Source organism: Adiantum capillus-veneris, chromosome 4, assembly GCF_014529385.1.
Source record: "Adiantum capillus-veneris isolate H3 chromosome 4, ASM1452938v2, whole genome shotgun sequence".
Lineage (NCBI taxonomy): Eukaryota > Viridiplantae > Streptophyta > Polypodiopsida > Polypodiales > Pteridaceae > Adiantum > Adiantum capillus-veneris.
Genome location: NC_140934.1, coordinates 124848815 through 124870026, shown reverse-complemented (window position 1 = coordinate 124870026; position 21212 = coordinate 124848815). Strand labels below are relative to the sequence as shown.

Below are 21212 nucleotides of genomic sequence, written 5' to 3'. Positions count from 1 at the left end.
ATCCTTACTGTATCCCAAGTGTGTAGGGATTTACCTTGTCAAGGAAGTGTCACAATTGGCAGCCAACTGGGATTCGCCGGCACCTTTGTACAGAGCTTTTACATGCCTCCCATCAATGAATTAGGTCTCCGATGTTTTAAAGACAAAGGGGATGGCTCCTTAGGTAACAGCTTGATAATGATCGCTTCCCTTGAGCTGGGCATAGGTAGATCTGGGCTTCTGTCCTTGGATAAACTGAGCTAGTACAACACATCCTTATGAATGTGTGCATCTAGTAGCTCGGCCACATGAGGAGAAATTCGACCTTTAACCAAGTCATAAAACAAAGATCGATCTATAAAGGTTCCTAATGAGTATGTAAGTGCATATTAAGTAACTGACATTTGCCTTAATATCTAAAGAAGCATCTTTAGAAGCAACAGGTTTGCCTTTTTGAGGTGGTTGTGGGTGGGATGGTTTAGGGATTCAAGGGGGAAACATGGCAGTGGCAGGAGGTTGCAGTAACGTTTGAGGACATTCAAAATCCATATGCTTGAACTTCTTGCAAGTAAGACATTCACCAGCAAATACATGCCATTTCAAATCAAAACATGTAGGTCTGCCTAAGGACTCCGTCGACATGGACAATTATGGAGGGAGGAGAGGTGATATCAATGTCCCGTAAGATAAAGAACTTGCTTGCATTGTCATTGGGGCAGGGTGGACAAAGGACTTCTGCCGAGCTAAATGCAATTTGGGGCAAAGCAGCACCCATACATAGGAAACCAACAACCATCACCCATATTGGACATTTATGATGAATTGAATTTGGATAATTCCATGGCATTGCATGTGTCATTCGTGTCCCAAAATACAAGGCGGATTGTTCAAAAATCATTCTCTTAAATCAGGGTTCCGATCATAAAACTTTATAAACTCGATAACGAGCATGATATGCGTCTTTTGTATTGTATTCTCCCAATTGCGTATTGGGCTTGGGCCACATCATTTTGAATGTCGTTATTTTTTAGGGCAAAACAAATAACGACATTCTCTGCAAAGCTTTGTATTGGAGACACAATATTATGAAGAGCAAGCGTGACTACATACTTTGGACGAACCTTATCAGCTTATCCCAACCATGACGAATCTCCGCAAATCCCTCATGCATATCATCAAATACCATGCAAGCATCTACATTCTGTGGACAATGAAATCTCTTTTCGACACGCCTGTGCTCAGGTTCCACACTGGCGGAGTACTATGTACACTCCAAATCCCGGTTGTACACTGTTGAGTGGAAGTAGAAGAAGCCATAATTTTTGTAGTATCAAAACTAGATTGGTACTTGAGGCTGAGCTTAGTTCATATGGAGAGACAGAGGGCCTACGGGCCCCTGGCCAGGAATGGTTTAGGCAGACCTTCTCCATATCTTTGTTCTGCGCTGCCTCATTGATTGGGCAAAGGTGCTGCTTTGTGGATATCCGCAAAACGTTTGACACAGTGCCACGGGTGAGGCTCTTTTGGCGACTTCAAAGTTTGGGGATACCATCAGAGATGATATGGGCCATCTACGCTCTCTGTGAGAGTGTGACTGGGAGAGTTTGTTGTCTAGGCGGCCTGCATCTTTTTTCTGATTAATGTAGTAGAGGTTTTTATTCCCTTCTGTATTTTATCCACTTTATTTATATCTATGCCTCATTGGCAGGGGGTGCCTAAATATGTGACTGTTTTTTTGGTGCGTCTTATTTTGTTGGAAGTTTACACAATTTAATTTGTGACTGTCCAGGTCACATGACACCTTTTGGCCCAGCAAGACTGACTTTTACCTCTGTTTCAGGCTTGGTTTGAAACGGTTGCAGGTATTATACAACTCGTATCTGAAGTGGAAACTTCTGGGGAAATTGAAATGACAGGTTCAAGTTTCAAGCCACTTGCAGTCAAAGGCTCGGTTTTTGATCCTGCTGAGGACAATTATGTGGAGAGGACATATCTGTATATTCAAATGGAGTATTGCCCCAGGTTATATCTGTTTCTTTCTCGCTGAAGCCAGTAATTTTGAGTCATCTAAAGGTGGCTATTCTTTGCTTGAGATATTATGGTGGATCTCTGTAGTAGTTCAATAACCTAAAAACCAGCGTACATACGAGATAACCAGATTACCTGTTAAAAATACCAGATGCAAACTAGGTTTTACATCAATTCCACAAATCATAAAATGTTCCAACATTTGAATCGGCCTTTACAACTAAAACTGCCAATTGAACTTTAAAGTCTAATGTTTGCAAAAAGCCTGCCATGAAGTGTGTAAGTGACCGGTTTTTGTTGCTTGAGATATTCTTGATGGTACAGCACCTTTTTCATCAGTACACTGTTTCTTTCCTTTTTAACCTCAATATGTATCATTGATGCCTGAAGTAGTATCTCTGTGTGGCTCTTATCTCCAGCAAGAACTGCCCTAGACTGCCTCCTCAACCTGGCTGGATTAGGTGTGTGTAGCAGGGCTACAGTGTCACGGGGCACGGGACAGGCCGTTCGTCACAGTTGGCCCGGGTTTCACACTAGACGGACTCTCTTGCCGGGTCGGTGACTGTGACACGTGGCAGGGATACGGGTGGTGGTCCAATCGACACCGTGGCCAGCGCACCACCTCACAGTTCAGAGATAGGCTTAGCTGGAGTGGACGTTTTGCAGCCGTTGGTGGCTCTTCATGTTTGTATATATCCGTAGCTGTTTGGGTTTTTTATGGACCTTTGGTATGGTTTAGCGTCTAGTCTTGAGTCTTGAGTCTAGAGTTCTGCACGCCACTTGCACTCTCCCTGCTCATTGGAGCCTCGACACCCCCATTGTACCTGGAGTCATGAGCTTGGAGCTGTGTGTGCTGCCAACCAGAGTTGTATGGTTCTTTGAGCTTGTCGAGTTCCAGAGTTGAGTCTGCAATTGTGTTTTGTTTTGCCACTGTGTTACAGCAAGGAGGAGCTCACAAGTGTTCTAGCTAAGGTGAATATTAAGTTTCCGACTTTCAAAGGTCTCTCCATAGAGGATGCTGACGACCATGCTTGGAGGTTTGTTTCTCTCTGCAGAGGTCGTGGCCTCAATCGAGAAGATGCCTACTTAGTACTCTTCCCATCTACCTTGGATGGATTAGCAGACAAGTGGTACAGTCAGTTTGTAGCGAACCACTTTACTACTTGGGCTACATTAAGACAACAATTTTGTGAAGCTTTCAGACCAGGCGACTTCCAAGAAAAGGTTCTGGATGAGTTGGCCAACCTGCTGCTTTAGCCCAAAGAGACTTTTGCAGAACTCATGACCCGAACAAAGTCTCTGGTCGCCAAGCTTCCTTAGCAACCAGGTGAGTTTATGGTCAAGAAATGGGTAGAGAAGGCTCTTCCAAAGACTTCTCAGCAAAACCGCAGAGAGAATATCCGACCTGACTCCACCCCAGAGGAGTTTGTTGCAGCTGCGACTATGATAGAGGGGGCAAGGAAGCTGTTTACCGACTCTTCTCAGGTAGAGACTGCCTCTTTATTCTCGGAGAGTCCATCTGACCCTTTGACTTCTTTACATAGGGAACTGGAAGCCCTACAACTACAACGTGCTCTCCAAGAGGAGGAATCAATCTCTCTCAGACAGGAGAAGCCCCCGTATCACGAGGCTTTGGATCAAATCAAGAGGGAGCTAGAAGAGCTTAGGTCTCAACAGGAGACTAAGGCTATGGTATGGTGCAGCTCCTGCCGCTCTTTAGGACACCCTCCACAGGACTGTCCCCTTCGTGCTTATTGTCACTTCTGTGAAAAGTCTGGACATGAAGACAAGGATTGCTACTATATCAAGGGATTGCGGCAAATACAATAAATTCTCGGTCCTTCTCTCCAACAAGGGCTAGCACCAACATCCAATATGGTTTCCCCCTATGGCCATTCAAATTACATGCCACCTTTGCTCAATACCCCTAATGTTCAAGGTATAACAAGTACTTTTCCGTCTCAAATTTTTTTTACCCATGCTCCCTCATCCCCTCAGAGCTTCTACACCTCAGCCTCCAACTCCATGTAGCAACAAGAGTAGAGACCGCCTCGTCCCCCGTTTCGTCCATCAAATCGGCCCATCTTATGCTATAGATGTGGTGAATATGGGCATTACCAAAGCAAGTGTCCTTTACCTGAAGGGTCTCCTCCTTGCCATCATTGCCCGGAGTCTAAGGACCACTACAGTAAGGATGGTCCCAAGCAAAGGGTATCCTCATTTTCAGGCCCAACTCAGAACCAACAAGAATTCACATTCCCGAAGATCAATCTGATCGTAGTGAACACCATCCCTCAGCCATCACGTGCTACTCATGCGGTTAGGCCACAACAAGTGGGGGAGCCCGGTGGCGTCCTCACTTGGGCACAAAGAGCAGCTCTTGGTCTCAGCTTGCCAACAGGTCCATCTCGTCCATCTCCACTTCCACAACCTGACCCAACTGACGAACCCTTATTGGTGCTAAGAGCAGGACAGTCTCTATGCTATCTGACATTAATGAAGCCTTCTTAGAAGCAGAGGAAGCCCCGATTGAAGGAGCTAAGCCCACAACGGAAGCAATCTTGAAGAACAGCTTCCAACAAGTGTCCCTTTATGATATGCTCCGGCTCGATGCAACCCTCAGAAGTGACACCCTCTTAGTCATTTAGTCTCTGTACTTGGGTGCACGGCCTAGTGGCGGGCACCTCCCTGTAGAGCCCTCAGAGTCTTACATGATTTCCTATCCAGCAGCTCCTCTCACCGATTACAAAAGTCCTCGTCTCACTGTATCTATTCTTGGGCATCAATTCTCCGGCGTCATAGTGGATGGTCGATTTGGGATCAATCAAATGCCAGAGTTCACTATGTTAGCTTTAGGTCTGCAGCCACCCGCCCTGCTCCATTCACTGTTACATTGGCCAACCAGAGGACAGTCTTATCTAGTGGGCATAGTAGACAAGGTGTCTCTAAAGATACAAGACTTCACCTTTAGCTTGGATTTTGTGGTGGTCAGTCTTTCCCAGGTGGAGGAGGGATTTCCATTGCTTATTGGTAGACCATGGTTGAGGCACATTAAGGCACTTCATGATTGGGGAAACGACGCCATGTGGATACATACTCCTGGTTCCCCCATGCAACCAATTCGACTCGAAGGAGCCATGGATCCAGTAGTTCATCACAACTCGTTGTCAGTACAGCCCAACCCCGACCCCCGAGCAGCCTATCCCACTTGACGGGTCTGACAAAGACCTGCCTGCAGTGGTTGGAAGCGTGCTATGTGGTCTCTATTCAAGCCTCACCTGTGCCTGTAACACTCTCTCTTGCGGCTCCTCAGGCTAACACCAGTGACCTAAGCCCTACAGTAGAAATTGTGTCAGTCAAAGAAGCAAGTGTGTTAGTCCCTGATCACCATGATTCAAGTGTTCCCCCGATGGAAGCCGTCGGCCTTGGTGAACCTATAACACATTACCGAAGGGGGAAGAAATCTTCTGTGCATGAGCTCGCAACGTTCCACATCTTCCTCTAACTTCTCCCGGGTCTGACGCCCCGCCCACTCAAAAGCACTCTGCTATGTCTGTGTCTGAAGACTTATCCTTCGAGGAGCTTCCACCAGGATGGTGACAAGAGGAGTATGCGGAGTTTCCAATCGATCAAACACCAGCCCATGAGGTGTCAAAACTCCAAGAGGCAGCTCACTTTTCATCTTCCGAGGCACCCTCTCCAGTTACACCTCCTGACCCGGTCAAAGAAGTCAGCGTGGGCGACCATGACAACCCTCAACACGTCCTCTTAGCAGCCTGGTTATGGGAGCATCCCACGTTACTCGATTAGGTAGTTTCTTTTATACACTCTTTTAAATTGCTTGGTCCTACAAGGATTTGGAAGGGATCCCACCAGAATTGGGTGTCCATACTATCCCTCTCGTTCAAGGGGCTAAGCCTGTCAGAGGCCGAGCTTGTATCAGAGGCTGAGCTTACAAGCTCGACCCAAAGTATGCAGAGGCTGTCAAGTCAGAGCTCGAAAAAATACAAGAGGAAGGGATCATTGTACTTGTGGAGCACTCTGAGTGGTTATCACGCATGGTGATAGCGCCTAAGAAGGAGTCCAGTAAAATCCATGTGTGCGTAGATTACCGTGCTCTGAACAAGGTAACTATCCCATATGGTTTTCCCACACCTTTCACTGAGCGTGTGATAGAAGATGTAGCAGGGCATGTATTGTACAGTTTCATGGATGGGTTCAATGGATACAATCAGTTGGGCATCCATCCAGGTGATCAGATTAAAACGGCTTTCGTGACTCCTTGGGGTATTTTTCTCTACACTAGAATGTCGTGTGGGTTGAAAAACGCTCCATCTTCGTTCAATGGCGCAGTATATCTCATATTCTGTCCTTTGCTTACGGATCATCTTCGCATCTTCATGGACGATTTTTCGAATTCTTAGGTGCTCAATGTTCAACCCCAGTGGAAAATCTAGAGGAGCACCTAGCTCAGCTCTCTGTTGTCTTCCTCAGGTGCAGAGAGACACCCGTCTCTGCTCAATCCTAATAAATGTCATTTTTTGGTCATTGAGTGCACACTTCTAGGCCATGTGGTGTCTGCCAAAGGTTTAGCACCTGACCGAGAGAAGATCGTGACTATCTTGAAGTTACCACCTCCCATCAACCCGAAAGGTGTTTAGAGCTTTGTAGGCCACACAGGCTATCATCGCAGGTTTATACAAATGTATGCACAGGTGACTCAACCATGAACTCGACTTACTAGTGCTATTGTACCCTTCCAATGGTCAAAACCTGAGGCTAAAGCATTCGCCTACCTCAAAAAACGCCGCACTGAAGCAGCTATTCTCGTGGCTCCAGATTGGTCTCTCCCTTTTCATGTGCATACTGATGCGTGTCAACTGGCTGTGGGTGCTGTGCTGACTCAGCCTAGTAAGGAGTACAACCTAAATCACCCTGTTCATTATGCAAGTCGCCTGCTCACTAAAGCAGAGTGTAACTGTAGCACCGCAAAAAGGGAAGGTTTGGCTATTGTGTATGCTCTACAAAAATTTCACCATTATTTATTAGGGGTCCCACTTGACAATTATTACCGATCACCATACCTGTGCCATCTGCTTAATAAGCCGCAAGTTGCAGGTCGAGTATGGCGGTGGCTACTCTTATTTCAAGAGTTTGATTTCTAAGTGGTACTCAGACCTGACAAACATCATGTCCTTGCTGACCACCTCTCTTGCATTCACACAAGTGAGAAAGCAACAGGGGTTACTGATGATTTTCTAGATAGCAGTCTCTTTAAGGTGGATACCACTCCGGAATGGCACGACAATGGCTTGCATTTGCTATCTACTGGTCTGTACCCTGAGAATGCGTCTCCACTACGGAAGAGAAGATTGCTTTTGAAGTCTAGGCCATTCACACTGATAGGAGGCCAGCTCTACAAGTCAGAACCAGATGGTGTTTTGAGACGGTGTGTCTCCCCCACAAGAAAATGAGAATATGCCCATAGTGGTTCCACTGATGGCCATTACCCTAGTCACATTACCGCCGAGAAGATTCTACAGAGTGGTTTATGGTGGCCCTATGTTTTTTGGGATGCAATTGCATATGTGAAAGTATGTGATGTGTGTCATCGTTGTGGACCTAAACCAAGCAAGCAATCCAAGTGTCCTCTGCAGGTCTCTATGGTATGACTACCCTTCGAGAGATGGGGCATAGATTTTGTGGGTCCAATTGCTCCTCTGGCCCAACCAGGTAACCGGAAGTATCTGGTGGTGGCTACAGATTATGCAACCATGTGAGCAGAGGTACTGGCGACAATTGATTGCACTGTCAATACTGTAGCCCAGTTCTTGTATGAAAATATTTTGTGCAGGTTTGGATGTCCCCATGAGGACACCAATGATAGGGGCAGTCACTTTGTTAATGAAATGATTTCAACCTTGCTCGCCAACTACAAGATCTTTCATCGTAAGTCTTTTTTTTATTACCCTAGAGCAAATGGGCAGGCCGAGAGCACCAATAAGGTTCTGATAGCCCTTCTGCGGAAAGGATGTCATCTCCATCCGGCGTCTTGGGCTCAAGCTATCCACGGCACCCTTTGGGCATATCGTACTTCCTTCAAAGCCACAACCAATTACACCTCATATCAGTTAGCCTTCGGTTTGGAAGCAATAGCACCCTTCGAATTCAACTCAGGATCTCCGCGAGTAGGCAATCTGCGTACCAATGGGGGTTTGGGGACTGCCTCTGTCTCTCGTCTTGCCCTCTTGGAAGAAAGCCGCCGTTTGGCTTCTCAGGCTCTTGAAGTAGAGCAACTTCGTCGCAAGGCGTGGCATGATTGCCATCTTTGTAAGCCAAAAATAATGACAGGATCACTGGTGCTACTGTACCAAGCGAGATATGAGAAAAAAGCAAAGAAGTTGGTCCCAGCTTGGCAAGGACCATTCATACTATTCATAGTACAAGAGATTCTACCACAGAGGGCAGTACAGTTAGTGACTCTGGAAGGTATTTCCTTGCTGTTTGTAAATGGCTCCAAGATTAAATGCTACTACCCTTCACCATAAGCCTTAAGTGTTTGTCTCTTCTACTAAGCACTTCACCATGCAAGGCAGGGTGCCTTCAGTGTGTCCAGACCAGTTGTGTGCCCTACCTTTTCAACTCAATTCTATAACTTGCCTTCTAAGAGTCCTTCCTCACCCTCAACGCTGTTCTTTCGGCCTATGTCTATCTTCTGGTTCCAGTTTTTTTACTGCTATGTCTACTTGACGATATTCTTTCATAAAGCATTCTTCTATTGGGTTAATTGAATGAGTGCAACCTTTCCTTTCCCTTTGATTATTGGATTCTCTTCACAATCGTTCACAATCGTTCTCCTAGTTTAATTTGCAGAGTGTGACTGTGTAATCGTTACAGCTATTGGAGCTGATCAATTTTTGGATGCAAATAGTCTCCACATCTTGCGTTGTAAATCTCTTCCAGCCAAAGGATCCCAACACAATTTCCCTGCCCCCTACCTTCCCTCTCTAGCATATAATCCCTTTGCCCCTACATAATCCCCTCGCCCTCCCTACCCACATAAGCACCTACTCGCCAATTCGCCCATCCCTTCCCAATTCGCCCCTCCCTTCTAAATTCGCCACCTCCCATATTCGCCCCTCCCCTTCATAACTAGACCCCCACCCCGCCCCCCCCCCCCCCCCCCCCCCCCCCCCCAACTAGTCTCCCTCACAATTCGCCCCGCCCTCTTCCCAATTCGTGCCCCTCACAACTCGCCCCCCCCCCCCCCCCCCCCCCGAATTAGTCCCCCTCACAACTCGCCCCCGCTTCTCAATTCGTCCCCCTCACAACTCGCCCCTCCCCCTCCTCAATTCGTCCCCCTCCCGAACTCGCCCCTCCTCCTTCCCAGATTCGCCCCCTATACCCAACTCGCCCATCCCCTCACAACTTGCCCTTCCCCAATTCGCCCCTTTCTCTTCCCAATTCGTGCCCCCCAATTCGTCCCCTACCCCTTCAATTTTCGCCTTCCCTCTTATCGCCCCCTTTCCAGATTCGTCCATCCCCTTTCCTTATTTGTGGCTACCTAAAGAATCCTCTTTCCCCCCAAAGCAGCCCTAATTACAACCATCTCGCGCCTCTCTACCCAATTCGCGCCGAACCTCACCAGCTCGCCCTGCCCTTTCTTCGGCTTCGTCCGCTTCGGCTCCTGCTTCGCACAAACACAGTTATTTACAGGGAGAAATTGAAATTTAGGAGTTGTCAATCTGTATGGAGAGCGAAATTGCAGAGTTGATAATATGTATGCAATTGTGGATCTATACTTTACAGACATGTATGCAGTTGATGGACTAGCTTCTTCGCAGCAATTTTGAGTGTCTGAATGTTTTTCTGTGCTTTGAATTTGGGAACAACCTTAGTGAGGGTGTGGCTTTTTCATTAATCCTGCCTTTCTGGAATGTTTGCTGCTACCCACCATGGGAAATGTAAAACTTCTGCCACAGTACTAATGTCTATAAGCCATCACTGAGTTCTGCTGAGGAGGAGGATGACTCAGAAACTAGTTACCATGATCTGGATGACATCACTTCCAGTGATCCTAGCGACGAAAGTTACAAAGCCTCGCCAAACTCGGAGTCGGATTTTGAAGCTACCTCTGAATTGGACGCTTCCAAAGGGATAAATATGAAAGCAGTAGGTACAAAGAAAAGCAATCATCTAATCATCAGTCATGAGATTAGTCGGCTGGCTACATCTAAAAATCGCACACCATTCTCTTTGGCTGTTTATCTACAGCCGCCTCGACCATCTCTAAGTGAAATCCTCTCCAAGGCCCAGCTACAGACTATGGGTCGCACAGCACAGTAGCTGATGGCGATCTACCAACTACTGTTCCTGTTGAGATGATACATGATCTTTTAAAGAATTACCCTGCATCCGATGCTAGTGCTATTGCCCTATTGGGACGATACATGAACTTGGGTTGTGTATCTTGTAGTCTGTTTGGTTGGATGTATGATGCATGGAGAGATATGATCTCGAGGATGATTCAATGTAAGGCCATATTACCACGTGGGATCATCAAAGCAGAATTCGGAGCTACACCCATTGTGGTTGAGGTCCTTACTAGATCAGTGTCTTTACACACGTGGCTTGTGGGAGCTCGAGGTCATCGTTATGCTAGTTTGGCTCTCAAGTCGTCTCGACAGCTCGCCATGGAGAGAGATAGTCTCGAGGATGATTTGATGCAAGTCCATATTGCCACATGAGATCATCAAAGCAGAATTTGGAGCTACACCCATTGTGGTTGAGGTCCTTACTAGATCAATGTCTTACATGCATGGCTTGTGGGAGCTCGAGGTCATCGTTATGCTAGGTTGGCTCTCGAGTCGTCTCGACAGCTCGCCATGGGGGGGACTACAGATGTTGATATGCAAAGACATCTGCCTAATTTTGGTTGCATGGCTTTACTATGGACATATTGCCACCCTTTCAGTACTCCTTGGTTGCACCAAGAAGAACTAAAAGTAATCTTATGACCATAAGCACCGGGTCCACACGAGGCTGCCAACATCTCAATCCATGATCATTGTTGTCAAATTAACGTAGGCAGCAAAGGGAGCAAGCTTGAGGTAATTAACATCGAGAATATTAAGACCTCCATGCATCTTAAGTGGACACGTTAAAGTTCTTATGCTCGCATTAACACAATGAAGATTATCAAACAGGATCTCATGCAGATTGATACATAGGGGATATCGATGGCAACTCCTCGGGAATGAGGGAAGAAAAAACTGGTTCTACATCAACCTACAGATCGAAGCTATGGAGTGGGATGAAGAAGAAATGACAAGAGGAGGAGAAAGAAAAGGAGTTCGTTGTTTGCCCTAAAAATCTCTAAAAATGTTGTAGAGGCCTCTAAAAATGCATTTGAAAGCATTTGGGAGTAACAACGGCCTATGAATGAATCTGATAATTTTGTTGACCATAAGAAGCATGAATTTTTATTTTGTTTTATGAAATTTGAATGAATGTATGATGATCAAGAATGATGAATGATGGAATGAGATTCTAGTGCATCAAGATTTCTATCTGGATGAGATAACTAGATATAATGGTGAGTGCATCAAAAGTTCCAGAAGGATGAGATGGCTACACAGGGATCTAGGTGCATTAGGACTTCTGGACGGATGAGATGGCTAGATTGAATGATTGAAACAACGTTCAATGCAAACTAAGTGTGTGATTTGTGAGCTGCATGTTTTGTGAATGTATTGTCTTGCAGACTCTAGTAAATGGGTTCATAGAGTTAGTGTTCAGTGAAGAAAGTTTCTGTCCTTTGGTTGTTTTGCAGGTGTAATCGAGGACGATTACTTTTCTTTAAGAGGGGTATGTGACAAGTCACTGACGTGACACCACCAAGCTCCGACCAATGGAAGAGATCCCGACCGAGGGTCCTAAATCCTAGAAGAAGAAGAAGAAACAAAAGAAATCCCAACTTATGAAGTCCTCACGAGTGGCTCAAATTATTAATGGATTAGGAATAATAATCCTAACCCCCTACAACTTACAAGAGGGGCCTAAACGATAAATAAAACAGATGCTTTTAGACTTGTAGCTTTTTCATGCACCGCTTTTGATTTTGGCCAAGGGCCTTTAAATATGTGACTAGGGGTCTCTTTCTGGCATATTATTCACCGCGTGGAGAAGCAGAGGAGAGCCCCATACCATTGTACCTTTGCGAATTAATAATTAAGAAATACCAAAAGGGGTGCTAGTCTTTGGGGCAAGTGCCGTCTAGGGGTGGAACTCGGCTACTCCGAGTCCCATGTGGACTCTCTCTCTCTCTCTCTCTCTCTCTCTCTCTCTCTCTCTCTCTCTCAGCGCCAGCGTTTTTCCCTCGCCAGCCTCAGGCTTGAGCCCGCCACTCTCCCCTCGCCAGCGCCAACGTTTTTCCCTCGCTAGCCTCAGGTTTCAGCCCGCCACTCAGCAACTAAAGAAGAGGAAGAAGCAGAAGGGGGGGGGGGGGGGGGGGGGGTCCTTTTTCTTTTGCCTCCCCTAGTGGGGAGTGGGGGCCCCTGTGGGGTGGACATATACAACACCCCCCAACTCACACTAACATGGCCCCCACCCAAGAAGACTTTTGCGGCAACCGTGGCCTCAAGTATCCCACCCATCCCACCCCCTCTCAAACCACAGTCGCCATGGGAAACCTTCATCAAGAACGAGTTGAAGAGGCTACAGCAGGAGGTAACCAGCTTGAAGTCGGAGTTGATCACCAAAGAAGCCCGGATATCCAATCTAGAAGAGCAGTTACAGAATGTTGTGACCAAACAACAAAGTCAAGAGAAAACCCAAGAAGAGACATTGGAAGCAGCACAACAAGACCATAATACTTCAAAGGTACAATCTGAGACTTTTGTTAAAGAAGTGCTATCAGTTTTGAAGGAAAATGAGAGGGAAAAAAGCTTGGAGGGATATGTCAGAATTGGTGGTTTACCAGATGATTGGTCGGTGGGCACTTTACCAGATGAACATTTAGAAGGCTACATCCTAGATGTAGACATACTTAAGGAAAGATTTAAGTAAAGTGGTGCCCTTCGTGGATCTTGGTGACCCAACTGACGTTGAAGTTAAAGGGAAGCAGGCAAAGGTTTGCTACTACAACCTACATGAGAAGATCAAGGTAATGAAGCAGACTAAATCATTGCAAGGCACATCGGTATGGATCTCAGATGAATTGACACCCCTTCAACTCAAAAATAGAGCCAAAGAGTTGGCTAAAGTCAGAGAAGCAAGGAAGCAAGGAAAATGGGCAGTGTATAGAGGAGGAAAAGCTATTATCCGAGACTTCAAGAATCCATCCATTCCCACAAAGACATGGACTTAGGTCTTCTATAGATGTAGACACAGTATGAACACGGTGATTTCTTACCATTGTAAACCTAGCTCTCATGAGTCATGAGAGCAATGAGGTTATGTTTTGCACATGCACTCATTTTCCTTTTATGATACCCGAAGTGGAATGTAACCAAAGATGTATCGGTTTTGTCCTATAGGTTAGCTTTGGCCTCCACAGGATGTTAATAGATTTTCTTTCTCTCTCTCTCTCTCATAGTTCTTTTGAAGTACTAAAAGTGTTGCTAAGTGTTAGATTGCAGTTATTTGTGTGTTTTCGTCTGTACGTCGCCGGAAGTGATTATAGGACAGCATGATCAACTACCACCACAATTGGCCTTGGGCCAACCACAAAATCATCAATAAATGGAATGAAACTAGGTCTAGTCATGACATAATCCACTGTACGAGCTCCATGAAGATTGGGAAAACAAGCGAAACCGCTTGACTCAGGGAATCTTCCAATAGCATTCAGGATGGCTAAACCTTGTGCACCACACATCTGTGTTAGAAATCTGCCATACTCCATCTACTCTCTATCACGTGAGTGACCCATGTTAGTATGAAATGAAACTGGGTGTATTCATGACATAATCCACTGCAATAGTTCCATGACGATGTGGGATACAAGTGAAACGACTTGACTCGGGGAACCTTGTAATAGACTCGGACACTCCAAGTTGAGAATCTACCACAACTCACGAGAGCAAACAAGCAAAAAAAAGAACAAAACTGATTGAGACGATTGGCACCCGTTTCGATATCTCTTTATTATTATTCCTTCACAAAAGTAGAATGTCGGAGGGTCCTCGTCTCAGCAGTGCTCTCAAGCATATTTGCTTGAGACAGAGGCCCATACACTTTATTTATAGGCCTTGGGCCTTCCAAAAGCAGTGTACATGAAAAGCTTGAAGTCTAAAAGCATCTGGGTCCCAAAAGCTTGCGCTACCGCTACCAGTGCAAATCGCAGAAATCCGTACAGGTGCCACGGTAGCAGCCAACACGAATGGCAGAACGTTCCTAGAGTGCTGCCATGTTAGCATCTCCACGTAATTTGAGTTTCCAAGCTTTATTTTTAATCTCTAGTGTCACTTTAGGCCCCGTCGAACGAGAACCCATAAGTTGAAACAACTTATAAACACCTTCTCAGCAAGAGACCTAGGTGTGGTCGGCTTCTTCAATGCTGACTTTAGAGGGGATTTGATGGTGGAGCGCCATCTGGAATGCATCTCGTTAAGCGGGTGCTTGGCCAAAAATTTTGCATATTGAGGATCCTTGGAGTATTGAAGAAAGCATCTGTTGGCACAAGCATCAACCTGCTATTGCCAATGCATCTCCATCCTTTCGCACTCATTAGGAGGAGATGGCCAATACTCTTCCGAATCTTCAGAGGATGGTCGATGTCCGTTGGAATGGTCGGGTACCACAGTTTTCTTCTCGCAGGATTCGTCGATTGAATCCATGTGTACTGTGAGTAAAGGGATCGGATCCTTCGTGGAAGAATCGAATTATCTCGGATACCACTGTAACAATCTTGGATACTCCAAGCTGTGAATCTACCTCAATAGACGTGAAAAAACTGAAAGAACTGAACAAAACTGAGAGAGAGAGACGACACGGCAAGTTGTAGTTCTGCGCCCAGAGAGCTTTGCCCCAAAGACTTGCACCCCTTTCGGTATTTCTTGCTTCACAAAAGTACAATGTCCGAGGGTCCTCATCTCAGTAGTACTCTCAAGCATTTCTGCCTGAGACTAAGGCCCTCGCTCTTTATTTACAGGGCCTGGGACTTCCAAAAGCAGTGTGTGTAGCCCGGATAGTGTATCGTGCTTTCTATAGTGACCAACTGTACTAACTGTTTCCTGTGAAAGTGACACTGTAGCCTGCTACAGTGTGCATGAAAAGCTTCAAGTCTAAAAGCATCTTGGTCCCAAAAGCTTGCGCCATTGTTGCTAGCACAAATTGTGGAAATTTGTATAAGTGCCACCCCAGCAGCCAACGCAAATTGCGAGACGTCCATACAACGCTCCCATGTCAGCATCTCGATGCGATTTGGGTTTTGAGCTTTATTTTTAATCTCTAGTGTCACTTTAGGCCCCATCAAACGGGATTCCATAAGTTGGAACAACTTATAAAATCCTTGGTGTTTATTTTCAAGTCCCTCAGCTAGGCTCCGCAAGTTGGTAGCACTTCTTTGTATCTCTCAAAAGTGCTCTGACCTCTTTTTGTTCGGAGTCTGTCCTTAAGGTCATGCTACGTCATCACTTTGTGACAAATCTGCTGATACCATTCAATATGGCTAAACCATGTGCACTACCCATCTCTGTAAGAAATCTTCCTTACTTCGTACGCTCGCGAGAGAGAGAGAGAGAGAGAGAGAGAGAGAGAGAGAGAGAGAGAGAGGTTTTCCAGTGAGGAGTTTGACAATCGACACCTTATTCCCAGATTCCCTCTGACGCTCTCCTTCCCGGATATGCCTCTCCATTTTATTGATGAGCATCTCCTTCAGATGATTGCTGCTCATTTTGGCACGATAGTTCCAGGATCCTGCATCTTCTCATCTGGCCCACCTCGCATTCAGGTCTTGGTGTTTGGGGATACTTCATTACCAGATACAGTTACTGTGGCTGTGCGCGATCGAGACTACTCTCTCCGAATGGTAGTCACTGGCCGCCCAGGACAGTGCTTATGTTGTCACGAGATGGGACACTTGGTGCGAGATTGCCCCACCCTGCCACGCCATCGGCGGAAACAACAGCCGGCTCGTGGCAGTCATGCTCAGCCACGTGGTCAACGTCAACAGCAGGTTCCTCCTTCTACTACTCAAGCACCTCAGCAGCCTACAGGCGCTCCTCGAGCTCCGACCCTCCATGTTCCTCCCTCTGCTTCCGCTCCCACTGAGGCAGCATGGCAGACAGTGGGTCGTAATCATTCCTTCTGTCCTCGTCAGCAACCAACAACGCAGCCAGCCCCCAGTGTTACCTCTCGTGCTCCCTCTCAAGTTTCCACCACCCCCTTACCCCCTGCATCTCCTCGCCATTCTTCTTCTTCGCCACAGGATCACTTACCTCTGCTACCAGCTCCTCCTTCACCTGCAGTTCCCCCGCCCGCTCCTTCCCCTCTTCCCGAGGTCCTTGTTCCCATGCAAATGGATCATTCACCGCTACTACCTCTCCCTTCTCCTCCTCTTCCTCTCGCCCTTACTCTCCCCCCTCCACCTTCTAGTCCTCCCCCTCCCTCAGCAGCTCATACTTACGTCCCACGCAGTTTTCTCAGCTCTTGCCCTCTTTCTTGGGGCGCTCATCGGGCTGAGATGTGCGGTGACTGAGAAGGGCCATTGCGGGTGCAGCTCTACCTTATGCATCACAAGACAGGTTGTGTTCCCTCTTTAATAGACAGTCGCTCTCAGCCTACCCATTTCTTTTTCCTTCCATTCCATGCTCCTCAGGAATGGTCCGAGAATCAGGTTCTACATTTTGTGCACGCACAGACTATGGCTCAGCTTCATTTATGGTTGTCTACTTCCGCTCTTGATGTTTTGTCTCCTCACTACCCTTCATGTATTGGTGCTATGGAGTGGAGTGATGTTTATGCTTGCTATTCATTGCCTATGGTCATTCATGTATCCTCAGATGTGGTGCTACCTATGTCTATGCGCATTTGGGGTGTCAAAGCTGCAGCATCGGTAATGCAATGTAAACAAGCTGAGGTCCGCAGTTGGTGCAATGAGACACCATATCTTAGAGAGGGCTTGCGGGTTGCTTTCCTACCACCTGAAGCTCACCCCTTGGATGGCCCAACTGCCTCCAAGAAGATGCGCAGTTAGTCAAATGCTATACAAACTCTTTCATGTAGTCTATGGATTTATATGTAGTTTCTTGGAATGCTAATGGTTTACAAACTTCTCGGGTAAAAGGTTCCCGTAAGCTTTTACTTCGCAGAGATTTACACGCTCATGTAGTGGAATCTCATGCCCTCGGGCGCCCGCACTTTTTGGGAGCCTGCTATGGGCCTTCATGGACAGAGTTGCGGTGTATGCATCTCAGTGGGGCCACGTTACTTGGCCTCAGTTCAGCAGCATGGCACCCTTGTCGCTGGCAGAGCAGTTTATGTTTCTATTCGGATTCGGGAATCTATCATTGGTTTTATGTCAGTCTATGCACCCACTACTCCTCGGGAGAGGGCTACTTTTTGGTCCTCCTTGGCTGCTGTTCTACCTGCTGTAGACTCTTGGGTTGTTGGAGGTGACTTCAACAACGTTGAGAGCGACTCTGATTGGCGAGCCATCACACCTCCAGTTCTATCATCCATTTCTCTCGATGAGCAGCCAGCTTGGGATCGATTTCTTCTAGCTATTCAAGGTGTTGACGCCTGGCACATACCCTCTTTTGGTCACCACCCTGCTACACTTCATTACTCTTGGGGGTTTCAGAGACAGCAGGGGAGATTATTAGAGCGACTTGATCGTTTTTACATTGGCCCTTGGTCAGCAGCTCTAGGCGGATTTACTACTATATGGAGAGGGACCAGCCTCTCAGATCATTTATCCATCTCATTGTTTATCTCCTTCACTAGATCCTCTGCACAGAGACGAGGCTGCCGCATCCCTGACAGTGTTCTCACCACTCAAGTATTGCAGCAGCAGATTCGCGACTTATGGTCCACGGATGCTTCTTATTGTGGACCCCCTGGAGAGTTTCTTGCTCATTGCATTACTCAATCTAGTATTTAGTGCCGTGATCAGACTGCTATTATTCATCGTCAGTTGAGAGTACGCGAGTCTGATCTTCACATCCCTCTTGGTTCCACTCAGCGCTTGCTTGAGGAGTGGCCTCAGGATGCTTATCTCGCTGCTAGACAGATAGAGCTCACAGAGGAGATTCGTCGCGTACAAGAGGCTAGGTCTGAGTTCACTCATCATGCTTCAGTATCTCATTGGATAGCTAAAGCTGATCGAATGAATAAAGACTTCTTCCCTGCGCATAAAGAGCACCCTCCTGGCACCACCCTTCGGACTTTGTGCGATGCTCATGGGACACTACATATGCATCCTGGTGTTATTCTTGATATGTCTGCAGATTATTTTGAGACATTGTTCACTGTTGATGTATGCACTACTGAGGTTTTACTTGTCCGTGAGCAGATCTGGCATCACACTCAACACCGTTGTACAGACACTATGGCAGAGATCTTGTTGGCACCCTTCACACTTGCAGAGCTCCATGCTGCTATAGAAAGTCTTGATCCATCCTCCTGTCCAGGAGAGGATGGCCTCACTAGAGCTTTCTTTTTGACATATTGGGATGTATTGCATATACCACTGCTTCGCGGTTGTCAAGACATCTTTGCATCAGGATATATGCATCCGGATCTTTGCTCAGGTCTCATATCTCTTATTCCGAAGGGGGGTGACACCACTCAGCTCCGACACTGGAGACCTATTACCCTACTCCCTTCGGTCTATAAGATATTAGCGTTACTGATCAGCCATCGCTTGCGACCGTTCTTACCAGATATTATTCATACTTCTCAGACAGGCTTTGTCATGGATCGATGCATCTTGGATAATATTTTCACTTTTTATGAGACAGTAGAGTGGGCCAGATCATCTTTTGAACCTCTCGCTTTTTTAATCCTTGACTTTGAGAAAGCATACGATCGTGTTGAGTGGGACTTTGATTTAGCCAGGATGGGTTTCCCTTCGAGATGGATCTCAGGCATTTCTGCTCTCTTCAGGACTGCCAACAGTGCTATTACTATTGGTGGCCGTGTCAGTCGCAGTTTTGAGCTTTCTCGATCTGTCCGTCAGGGATGTCCTTTAGCAGCATATCTGTATCTGTTTGTAGGAGAGACTATGTCCGACTTTCTTCGTGCTCAAAGTCATGCATTTCGTGGCTTGACCATGCTAGTACTTACAGCTCCAGACCTTATCGATTAGGAGTTTGCTGATGACACTATGCTAATGTTGCGCTATTTGCTAGCTGCTCTTGACGCCATGCGGGAGGCCCTAGAGGTTTTTTGCATTGCCAGTGGTGCACGCATTAACTGGCATAAATCCTATGGGTTACTGGTTGGCAGTGATGACATACCTACTTGGGGGGTAGCTGATGGTTTCACATGGCTGCAGTCGGGTCAGACATGCAGATATCTGGGCTTTCAGGTTGGATTTGATGTTTCCTCACAGCAACAGTTTGCACCCGTACTACAGTCTATTCGCAGGAAGCTATGTCATTGGTCTTCACGTCATCTGTCGTTGGTTGGCCGTGCATTGGTCGCCAACCAGGTCATTCTGGCTACAGTATGGTATACGGCCTCTTGTTGGATGTTACATTCTGGTGTGATAGCTCAGCTCCGCCGACTAGTGCCGAACTTTTTATGGAGTGGCACAGATGGGACTACTGACACTCGTGCTCGAGTTCGCTGGTCCACGATTATTCGTCCTAGGTCAGAGGGAGGCCTTGGCATTATTGATCCAGAGTTACAGAGCCGCGCCCTTCTTACCAAGCTTATTGTTCGGGGTCTTTTTCCCGGCCAAGAACCTTGGAAGATGCTTCTTCAAGCCGCTCTTTGCACAGTGACTCCATGACTTGGCACTAGAGATGGTCATACTTGGCATACAGGGTATCGTTTTCTCTTTACGGATGCCCCCTTGTCCACCACCACCCTCTCACCCTTCATCCGATCGCTCCTTCAGATTTGGGTTTCCATGCGACGGGCTATCATACGCTCACCTCCCTCATGTCGTGAGGAGATTGAGCGCCAGCCTCTCATTTGGAATGCTGCAGTTCTTGATTCTTCGGTTAATCCACCCTGTCAGCTTGGAGAGAGGACTCACATTGATTGGGCTGCTTGGGACACTGGCCCTGCTGCCTCTATGCGGTTGTTTCATGAGACACGTATGCTGGATGCAGATTTTGTGGCAGAACATTATGACATTGGTCGCGGGGTGACAGACAGATTGCTTGAGATTGATTCCGCCGTTCCATCACAGTGGGATGCAGTCATGCGAGGCACGGTTCAGATGCCTCCCCATTGTGGCTGGGAAGGCCTCTTTGCTCAGAGCACTCTCTTATTAGTTCGTTTAGACACCATGCTGTTCACAGTTGATACTGACTACTCTTAGGGGATTCATGCTAGATTGACATATGATGCCACCTCTCCGCACCTTGTCTCCCCCGGCGCTCGATGGGAGGCCATACGAGTAGTTGGCTCCCGCGGGAAGCGTCGTCGTGTTGACCCCCATTTCGCTTCCGCTGATGCTGCACTTTGGAGGCTTTGGGTGTGGGAGGGTCGTGCCCTATCTCAGCTTTATTGGGACCCAGGAGAGTGGCATTGGCCTCACTCTGACCCCATCTGTGCACCTGTATCATTCTTTGAGTACACTGTCAGGATTGGAAGGTTAGCATTGATGAGACAACAACCAGAGCAGCCCACTCGTATGCGTTTCTGGTTACATTCAGGCCTCTCCCATGCCTATCTGCAGCAGTTTTGGTCCGTCATCTGGGATTTACATGCGGCTCGTCGTATATGGATGATTACACATGCGGGACTTCCAGTTGGGACTTGGCTAGCTACTATGGGTCATGATCCGTTATGTACTCGCTGTTTACGCTGCTGGCCCTTGAGTTTTTTTGCGTTTTTTTAAATGTTTGGTACCCAATGGGTGCCCACTTAAATTTTTTTGGCCGGCCGGCCAAACCCCTTAAAAATTTTAAAGGGTAGCCAATGTTATAAACTTGAGCGCTGGCATAAACAAAACGCTGGCTGGCAGTAAAACGACGCTATGTTTTCTTATTGCCTGGCGTAGAAAAGAATTGCCGAAAGGCTGCCAT

General features: G+C 46.9%; 1 protein-coding gene across 5 annotated transcripts in view; it reads left to right on the top strand.

The window, feature by feature from the left end:
* GCN2 (protein kinase family protein) overlaps positions 1-21212 on the top strand; it is a 253789-nt gene that overhangs the window by 118868 nt on the left and 113709 nt on the right. For all 5 annotated transcript variants that reach the window (XR_015187920.1, XR_015187919.1, XM_086511103.1 and 2 more), the window contains exon 13: positions 1820-2001. Coding sequence is in view for 3 of the 5 variants with exons in the window: in XM_086511103.1 (XP_086367229.1) it covers positions 1820-2001 (182 nt within the window). In the remaining 2 variants the exon portion in view is untranslated. The remainder of the gene's footprint in view (positions 1-1819; positions 2002-21212) is intronic.